Source organism: Cynocephalus volans, chromosome X, assembly GCF_027409185.1.
Source record: "Cynocephalus volans isolate mCynVol1 chromosome X, mCynVol1.pri, whole genome shotgun sequence".
Taxonomy (NCBI): domain Eukaryota; kingdom Metazoa; phylum Chordata; class Mammalia; order Dermoptera; family Cynocephalidae; genus Cynocephalus; species Cynocephalus volans.
The window spans coordinates 119,559,926-119,570,142 of NC_084478.1; the positions used below are offsets into that span (position 1 = coordinate 119,559,926).

Below are 10,217 nucleotides of genomic sequence, written 5' to 3' on the forward strand. Positions count from 1 at the left end.
AGTAGAAAGCACAAATACTGAATTCAAACAATAGCATCTTCATTTAATAGATTGAGTGCTTCACAAACAGGGATTTGTGGATTCATCTGTTTTACAAGATGATTTTACTAAATAGTTTTATCTCAAAATTACATTCATTAAAATGGGATTTGACCAGTAAGTTGTTGTCAGGAAAGGATTAATGTAGAGAAACCTTAAATCCTAGACAAGGCCTAGGTCAACAGGTGGTCACTGAATAGTACTAATTTGTAAGTTTCCATCCTGATTGTTAATAGTCAAGCCACTCTATAGCCAAAACAAGGTTCAGGAAATATACCTTTTTGAGATTGCATCTCACAAGGATATGATATTAGCACTTTCTCTGAACTACCTGAGTACCACTCCAGCTGTCTGACAGCCATGTCTTCATACTGTGGTAGCAACTATAGCAGGCCGTGTAGGACTCTTATCTTTCACCCTCGATGCTAGCAGCAGGAAATGTCATGAAACTCCAGGAGAAGCCAGTTCCCAAGTCACTTAACTCCTATTTCTCTTCCTATATTGAAATACTCTAGCCAATATTTCCTTGAGATAGAGGAACTGTGTTTCTCAGAAGGCAAAGCTCACTTTACTTCTTGCAGATTACTAGGCTATGGAGTTTTCCTTGGAGGAAACCAGGCCCAGTCTCACACCTTGTGATATAGATATGGTTCAGCCAGCTAGTGCTGAAGAAGTCCTTAGGAGTCATATTTATATTTGTGAGCCCTCAATATTGCTCCCAATCCACAGAAACCCCCCATTCTACTGTCCTTATTCTTCATTTTAACCTTTTTATGAATTTCCTGCCATTGACATTCATTTTAAACTATTTCATTTGAATAGTTGTTGAGAGAGTTGGGAGGGTAGGCAGGCCAGAAGAGGAGGGGGGACATACAGATTTATCCCAAGTCTCACATTCCCCTAGGATTCACCCCCATTTGGTCACATTATGAAAGTAGATTCATATCCTCTTCCTCTCAGTTTTCTGCCACCAAATCTATAAAAGGGCTGTATGAGAAGAGAGTGGGAGGCTCTGGAACCTGCATATTTCCCAGTACACACTCCCAAGTGTGATTCAGTGAAGCAGGCCCTCAAACTACACTTTTAGAACACTGTACTAGGTGATATGTGGCTGTCTCTTATAGGCTGAAAATAACCCACACATTTTTGGCCTCAAGTTTTGAGGCTACCACTTACTTAACTGTCACCAGTATTGAACTGGTCCAAGTAGCTCATCATGATGGCAGACATATTATATTCAATGACTATTCCATCTGCATTGGACCATGTTTTTTTCCATACCCAATTAAACTGGTATTGCAAGTGCATTTATTACCTTAACATTGCTGCCCAGCGTGAGATAAGTTTTTAATATTTCTCCACACCTTACAGCATAGGTTTTCTCCAGCTTTTCCTAAACTGCTATATAGATAAGACCTCTTAAATCCAAGAAGTCCAGATGTTTAAAGATTTCCTCTTATGCTGAGATTTCAATAATTTGATCATAACTGACAGTGGACCCATTCATGAAAGCAAGTTGTCCTTTTACCATTTATGTTAACATTTATCTATACCAAATCCTATACCAAATCCCCTATTAGCACTAAGGCTCTTGGGCATATTATTATTAGTATCACTGTTATTACTTTAAGAAAACAGGACCAACATCTGGTACCTTGAGGCACTTAAAAGAATTTCATCAGTGGGCACAAAAGTTAAGAAAAATGGAAGTGCTGAATTATATACCATATACAGAACACAGGACCTCAGGTGAGCAGGCTTTAAGAGCATACCTCAGGTGGACCAGAGGCAGTAGAGCATAGGTCTCTCATTCGACCAATGATTCTCGAAGTGTGGTCCCTGGACCAGCAGCATCAGTATCACCTGGGAACTTGTTAGAAATGCAAATTCTGGGGCCCTACCCCAGCTTTCCTGAATCAGAAACTCTGAGGGAAGGACTCAGCAATCTGTGTTTTAACAAGCCCTTTAGAGGATTCTGGTGCACACTTAGATTTGAGAGCCACTGCTTTAGACCAACCTGAATACTATTCTGGTTTTCCCATTCACTAGTTGTGTGATATTGGGCAATTATTTAACCCCTCTTAGCCTCGGAAGTCTTATCCACAACGTGGGTAAACAATAATTGGCCTTACTTTACAGGAGTGTTGCAAGAATTGAATGAAAGTCCTTATAAAAAGACTAGCACATAATAAACTCTCAATATTAGTTATTGTAATTGTTGTTATTATTATTATTGATGCACAAAATCTTTGATAGAAGGGAAGAAGCTAGGCAGCTCCCTGGCAATATGATAGCATAAGATATCTAATTTTGGAAGAACAAGAGAGGGCCATTCTGACTGTGTCATATTTACTTAACATCATACTGTAATAAAGTGTTGCCAGTTTGGAAGGATTTAAAGGAAGCCCTATATGGTCCAACCTCCTGGTAAACCCAAATTGAAAGCCAAGCATAGGACTGATAGGCAAAAAAGATGAGGAGACAACAGAAGGGCTTTGAAATAGCCATTTGAAAAGTTCTCTAAAAAGCTATAGGTAGAGCCTCCTGCTAGCTTTTGTAGAAACTGGGTGTGGCGGGGAGCCCTTCCGTGTGAATGCAATCCCACAGGTTCTCCACTTGGTGAGTGGATGCTCTTTTGTGCCACTGGACAAAAATCTCCAACAGGGCTCATGGTTTGAGGAGCAGAGAGTGGACTGATTTGGGCCCTCATGCCCACTCAGCTAGGTCCACTTGTGCAACGCAAAACCTACATTACCACAAACAGCAGCCCTAACTGTAAACTGAGGTCTTTGTCTTTGATTAATATCTCTCCCATTTGACTTTGTCATAAATAAAGATAATTGGTAATCACTTTCAAGGCTTAAGGGAAATGAATTGAGAATCTGGGAGAGGCTGAATCTCCCCTACTCTGGGACTTTATTTAGCCCATTCTTTGTGTTAATAATGTCCACACTCCCTACTTGTTACTTTGGGACTCACAGGTGTGGTACCACTTGAAAGAAAATACCTATCTCCTGGGTAATCCTGAGGATTAAATGAGATGATCTGTATGCAAATGCCTTGTAAACTGTAGAGAGCTGTTTACATGTAAAGTACTATTATGGTTGCTTTTATTGTCTCTATGGCAGCATCTAATAACACCTCTGTTGTTTACCCTCCCAAGAGCTTGCAGCTATTATTATTGTTATTACTACCTTTATAGTTAAACTTATCATTGCCTTGGTATTGTGTAAGCACAACTTAGACGTGTTTCTGAGAAAGACACTTCCTCTAACTCCAGTAAGATGCCAGTGATATTTCCTAATTGGAAACATTAATTTATAAAAAACAGAAGTGTCATACCAGCCAGTAATAAGCTGTTCCCCCTCCTATCCCACCACTACTGCCACTGCTGCCACTGCCACAAGAGAATGCCATTACTGCTACTGTGAACAGATGAGAAAAAACCAACCTTCCAACTATTTCTATTACTTTCAAATATTGCTAGTCACTGCCAAAGAAAGGGATCCCTTTCCACTGTATTTTGTATGTCACAAAGGGTCCTTCTCTGAAGGTTTGCTTGAGGGCCCACGGTTTTAAGAAGTAACCTCACAGCCAGCAAAATAGGAAAGAAGTCAGACTCTGCCTTTCTCAGCCCTTCTCAACTGAGGTCATACAAAAAAGCTTAGTGGCTTTTTAGTTCTTCTTGGTCAAGATAGACAACAGCCAGGAGTACTTGGCAGCCACAGTCCTACCAGTTGAGAAGACCCGGAAAATGAGCTAGAGATTTCATCTGTTATGTACTATGCCTGGTGTGTTGCAACCTTCCCTACTGCTATGTTGGTCCAATCCATACTCATTGGCTTCTAGTTCAGTCTCTTACCCAATCTCCAGTTTTCTAATGGGACCTGAGATATGCCCAAAACCCTAGGCCACTTGGCTGGAGCCCGGATACTCTATTTTTGTTCATTCTCTGGATTCTGCTTCTCATGCTCCCACTGACAGGGGCACCGTTCTCAACAGATGATCAAGTGAAGGACAAGGACAAGCCCTGTCTTACTTTAACCTTTACTCCCTTTCCACAACTCCTACTGCCACACCTCATCCGCCAATTGGCATGCCCTCAGATACCATCACCTAAGTGTATCACGTGTGGGTACCACACACTCCTTTGAAAACTGCACACCAAGTTGCCTGAGGTCATACTCAGGCCACAGCACAACTGACATCTTGGTTTCCCTGCCCCCACCTCACCTACATTCTGACTTATATCTTCTGAATCTGCCTATGTTTTGTCAGAAACCATAGGGAAAACCCTGGAGTATAGAGTTTTGTTTCCACTCCCTTTTCTCTCTTTTTCTGAGTTCCTCCTCCACTTCCTATTGCTGTCCTGTATACTCAGGGTCTTCATAACCATCCTCTCTAAGTTCTCCCCCAACCCCCATCTCAAAATTTACATTCCCTTAGAAGGCTGATCCATACTGTTATAAAGAAAACAATCTGACTAAACAAGTCACATTAAGACAAAATGACTGGTAACTTAAAGTGAGGAACACTTGTTTTCATTTTTGTTAACTTAAAGCAGTGGTTCTTAACTCTAGCTGCACTTTATAAGCACCTGGAAAGCTATTCAAAATACCTTGGCTGAGGCCTCCCTGCAGAGCAATTTGATCAGAATCTCCAGAGGTGGCACTCTGGCACCAGTCATTTTGAAAAGATGTCCAAGTAATTCTAGCATGTAGCCAGAGTGAGAACGCTTGACCTAAAGGAATGAATCTCTAATGGTAGGGCAATAATACGTACACTTGCTACCTCTCTGCCTCAAAGGAGTTGTGGGTGGTGAGTTCTCAAACCTAATTCCTCTCAGTCTCACAGCCCAAAGAGCTTCAGGGCCTGGATTTATTTAACATTTCATGGTAGAGGGCAAAATGTCATTTCAAAGTATACTATTTAGAATGGGTAGGATGTGAAACACTCATGGAATGTAAACTTGCAGGAGACACTGGGCTTCATGAAGATTTGTAACATATTATAAAGTTATGATACTAAGTATGTTAGCCTTTTTCTGGCATGGATTGTCTCTGGAAATGGTTTTATATCTTTAAAAATAATTCTGTGCTCTGCTTTGAAAGTATCAAGCTATGTTATGAAGTAATCAGAGCTACACTGATTGCTTAACATTAGAGGATCTTGTAGACTGGAGCTGGAAGCAGACTACTGTAGTTCTTGGAATTAAAAATCCTTGCCCTCATCCCTCCCCCCCCATAATGATCATAATTAAGGTCCAATACTGAAGACACTTGAAACTTAAAATGGGCTTCTGGTTATAGGCCAGGCCTAAGCTGGACTGTTCTCTAATAAGCCCATTGTTATGTTAAGAAAATGACTGGGACCCACGCTAATCCTAGAAGTAATCAGTTTGCCAAGTAGTTTCTGAGCTATCTGTTCTAAAGTGGTGGAATGGCTGCAATGGGGGAATAAGCAGTGTTCCCACAAATCGCTGCCACTTCCAGAGGAAGGTAAAGTGGAGATTAAACAAGTGAAATAGAAAAAAATCAAAACCAAGTGTCACAAGGGCTTGCTATAAGTGTAGGTAAAAGATCTGATTCAAGAGGATCAGGAAGCACCCCTCTCCCCACCTTCCCCAAAATCCAAGTGCTTCCCACTTTGTCCTTTGTCTCTGCAAGAATCATCTGTGAACATAAAACTTCCCTTGGTAAGGGGAAGCATGTTAAAATTTAGGCTCTCTTCTCATTTTAATATGCTTTCATTTATCAGCTAGGTGCCCTGCATATCAACTAGCTGTGTGCTGCAAGGAGTGAAAGCCTGGCTTTTGGGGAAGGGGAGAGGGGCGGGCATTTTGGACTCTAGAGAAGACAGGTTCTAAGTGCCCCACAAGGGCACTGAGCACTTATGAAGGATAGTACCCAGAAGGGAGTCAAAGATAAATTGTCCCACAGTGACTAGAACAGACTAAAATGAACCCATGAGAAAAACCCCACTTTTGGCTGGTCTGAAACTACTAGGGTCCTAAGGGCAGAGAAGATGTGTGGCTACATCGCTCATGATGCCATTCTTCCGCACCCAGCTGTGGAGAGCAGGCACTAGCACCCAGGGGCATTTGAACCACAGAGTTCTTTGTACCTTTATTCAGTCCATAAAATAGGCTCTGTCGAAGCAGGACAGTTTGGGGGCCTTCGTGTGAGTAAAAGAGGGAAATGCATAAAGAACTGGGGAGGAATGTGCTATCCTAGGGTGTAAAGGTAGGAAATGTTTTGGAGATTGTAATATCTTTCACTGAAGCCACGTTTGAACCTCAGCCGAGAAAAAGCACTCACTGCGAATTCTGTCTGCCTGGCGAATCTGCTGAAGAGCTTTCCGAATGCTTTGGCTGTCTTGTCCCATGGTCAGGATGACCCCTACAGGTAAGCCGTGGCTCCGAAGAGCACTTGCGACTCGATTGGCTGTGTGCACCCAAATGTCTTCATCAGAGGAAATGACTCCAGCATGAGCCCACTGGAAATATTTCATGACAGTTACAAGCACCCGGATGGGAGAAGGGAGTATCCGAGAAAAGGTCGGGTAGCTATTTTTATTGTCTAATTCATAATTCGCACAAGCCCAAGAGAAAATCCCTTTGTCCCAGCTGTTTCCCAAGAGCGAGGCTGCCTCACAGTAGCCAGGGTTGGCAGGTCCAATAAATCCTGAGGCCATCTGGTGGTGGAAAATGAAACTGGAGAGGGCCCTTGAAGTCTGACAGTCTTCATTGAGAATCACATATTCAAAAGAGTAACCCAGGTCAAAGGATGGGTCCTGGTTAATCCGTTCAATGGCTAATTGAGCAGCAACCTCAGGCAGGGCCTTTGAGAACAACGGATCACAAGCCCAAGGGCCCACCACCCCTATCCTGTAGGAGAGTGGCCATACCTGCTGCAGGAGGGACGTGAGGGTCAGGAGGCACAAGCACCACACAAGTTTGGAAGATGAAAGGCCATGATGTCTTGACTGTCTGCTGGGAACTGAAAACCAGAGCATAAGGCGAGAAAAAGGCCAGGGTCCCAGTAACATAGCCCTCCTGCCTCCTTCAAGCTAATGATGAATCCTGGTAGGTTATTCTGCTCTCCCGAGATGGACAGTGGTATTTCCAAATGCCTGTCAATTAGAGGAAAAGGTTTATTACTTACATTATCTCTGAAGCTTCTGGGAATATCAATTATGGAAGAATGACAAAGGAATGGCCGTCCCCAAACTGAAAGTTTCTTTCCCCCACCCTGACCAAAACTTGTCCTCTTCCTATACTCTTTATCTCAGTAGATGGCACCTCCATCCATTGTTTGCCCACTGGCCTCAGTTAGAAACCTGGGAATCACTTAGACTCTCCTTCTTCTTTGCCCCCACATTTAATCCATCACCAAGTTCTGTTGCTCCAACTTCAGTAATAGCTGCCCACCTCACAGTTTTGTGAGGATTCCATTGGTTAACATACAGCAAGTGCTTATAACAGGGTATGGTATGTCATTAGCATTATATTATTATTATTATTATTATTATTATTATTATTATTACAATTTCAAATATGTTCCCTTTTCTCCTATACCACCCTTTCAGAGAGATACAGATGGAAACAGATAATGGAATTGCAGAGTAAAAAGTGCTATGATTGAGGTAGCCCAGACAGAGAAAGATAGAGAGGATCACCTAAACCCAGATTTCAGGAGAAGAGGAAGGAGATCTCTCTGGGCTGAATACTGAAAAAAAAGTTAGCGAGGTGAATGGAGTTGCGGGGGGGGGGTAGGGAGGGGGGTTGTGCTATGAGCCTTCCAAGCAGAAGGAACAACATGCAGAAAGAAGAAAGACATGCAAGTAAAACACACACACACACACACATACACACACACAATGTTAGACTCTCAGAATTTCAGGGCATTTGTACTGCTTGTGTCTGTGATGTCAGCCAAGGCAAGGGCCAGGTCACCAAGAGTCCTATATGTCATGATTTAATCCTGTAGCCAATGATTTTAAGCAGAGAAGTGGTATTATCAGATTTCCATTTTAAAGGATCACTTTAGCAGTCTTGTGGAGAATGGATTGGAAGGGAGCAAGACTGGAGGTAGGAAGACCAGTTTGGAGGCTATTGTAGTAATCCATAAGAGAGAATGACAACAGATCAAGAGAACGGTAGTGAAGATATAGAGGAATGAGATAAATTCCTCCAAGATTAAAAATATCAAGGAGATTACAAAAATAAAAACAACAAGAACTTGGTGATTGACAAGATATAGAAGGTAAGAGGAAAAAAAGGAGGATTTTCCTAGTCATGTGTTCTGACCACATGACAGTTTTTGGCCAATGAGATGTAAACCAAGGTATCTGTGGAACTTTATCAAGTATCTTTATTTTTTACTTTATTAATATACAGTGTAGTTGATTTTCATGTCCCTTTACCAATTCCTCCTTACCAGGTATCCTTAAAAAGGAGGGAGAGCTCTTCTCTCTTCCTTCTTTCTGGCTGAAGAGCATATACAAGTATAACAGCTGGAACTCTGACAGCTCTCAAACCATGAAGCAGTACACTAAGGATGTTGTAGCTACAAAACAGAAGAAACCAAGACCCCTGACAACTAACTATAGAGCTGACATACCAGCCTAGTCTTCTTATCTTCAGACTTCTTTTACAAGAGAAGAAAGTAAAAAATTATATACTCCTATCTTGTTTAAGCTACTATTATGGTTTTTAAATTTGATATGTTGCATAATTAGGTTTCATTGTTTTATGCAGCTGAAGTGAATCCTAATTGGCACATATTTTGATTCAAAACAAAAGGATTCTAAGACAGTTTTGATCTTTTCAGACCCAGGCAAGTAGTAAAAAAAAAAAAAATGGTACAAGTCTCTGAGATAGGGAACACAGAAGGAAGGGGGCAGGAGAGACAATTCATTCCTTAGACATGTTGAATTGGCCAACAAGAGGCAATATCTTGTAGATAATTTGACATACTGGAGCTCTTAATGGAAAGCTGGACTAAAGACCTAAATTTGGGTGTAATCGATTGATAGAAGGTAATTTAAAGGATGACAGTGTATAATGTCAACAAAGGACAGTTGTGAAATAAAGAAAGAAGACAAAACCCTGAGAACTCACAACACTTAAAGGTCAGTCAGAGAAAGAAGGTCATAATGAAAACTTAAATATAAAAAGTTGTCCATTGGCTTTGGATTCAGGGAGTAAGGCTACAAATTGAGGAACCACAATCAGCAAAAATGAATGGGAATTAATGAAGTTGAGGCAGCAAGTGTAAAGAACTCTTTCCAGATGACACATGCAAAGTCTTTCTTGGTCTGTCCCTTGCCTTTCTTTACAACCACATCTACCACTCTTCTTATTTGATACCATAGTAAATTTCTGTAGTTCTTCATAAATGTGTCACATCATCTGTAAAGAGCAGGATATGGAAAATGCCATTCCCTTTGCCTGGAATGCTCTCTTCCCTCCTCTCATGCTCCCCTTCTGGGTTCTCCTGATGAACTCTACCGTCAAAACTCAATTTAAGTGTTCTCTACTCTGCGCAGCCTCAGTTAACACCCCTAGGTTGAGTTCATTGTTTCTCCATCTGTGCTTCATACTTATGTCCATTAGAGAAGGTATTACTCTGATTATAAACTGTCTATATTTATGGTCTATATTGTGACAATGATATGGAATTGATTAATATCTCTGTACTTACAAGACCTCATATTTCAACCACAGGGAATGGGTAACAATTAAGGCAACTCTCTACAGAGAACAGAGCCTGTGGACAGGGAACATTTAGAGGTCCTATTTATAGCCATAATGCCTATCCAAGTGCCCCACACATAGGAGGCATCAGATAAATGCTTGTGAAATGAGTGAATAACCCATTAAAGTTGACCCAAGGAGAGGAATAACCTCTAGACATATGAGAAGAATTAATGGCTTGGGAGAGATATTAATGAGGAAAATCCTTAGTAAATCCTTAATTCTAATCAAAGATCAAAATAATGGCATGGCTCTCTTCAGGGCTGATAATCAACGCTGGTGTGCACCGGTCAAATCCAAATAGTTGCTTATTGTGAGCAACAATTCTGCCTGTGGCAACCCTGTTGGTTATTATCTTGACTCTCACCATGATTTTGAGAGAAACCCTGACTCCTCAAGAGACCAATCTAGGGTACACCTA

General features: G+C 41.4%; 1 protein-coding gene across 1 annotated transcript in view; it reads right to left on the bottom strand.

Moving 5' to 3' along the window:
- GUCY2F (guanylate cyclase 2F, retinal) overlaps positions 1-7,086 on the bottom strand; it is a 95,436-nt gene extending 88,350 nt beyond the window's left edge. Inside the window, exon 1 of the mRNA XM_063084115.1 lies at positions 6,357-7,086. Within this exon, the coding sequence (XP_062940185.1) occupies positions 6,357-7,086 (730 nt within the window). The remainder of the gene's footprint in view (positions 1-6,356) is intronic.
- Between the last annotated feature and the right edge of the window lie 3,131 nt (positions 7,087-10,217).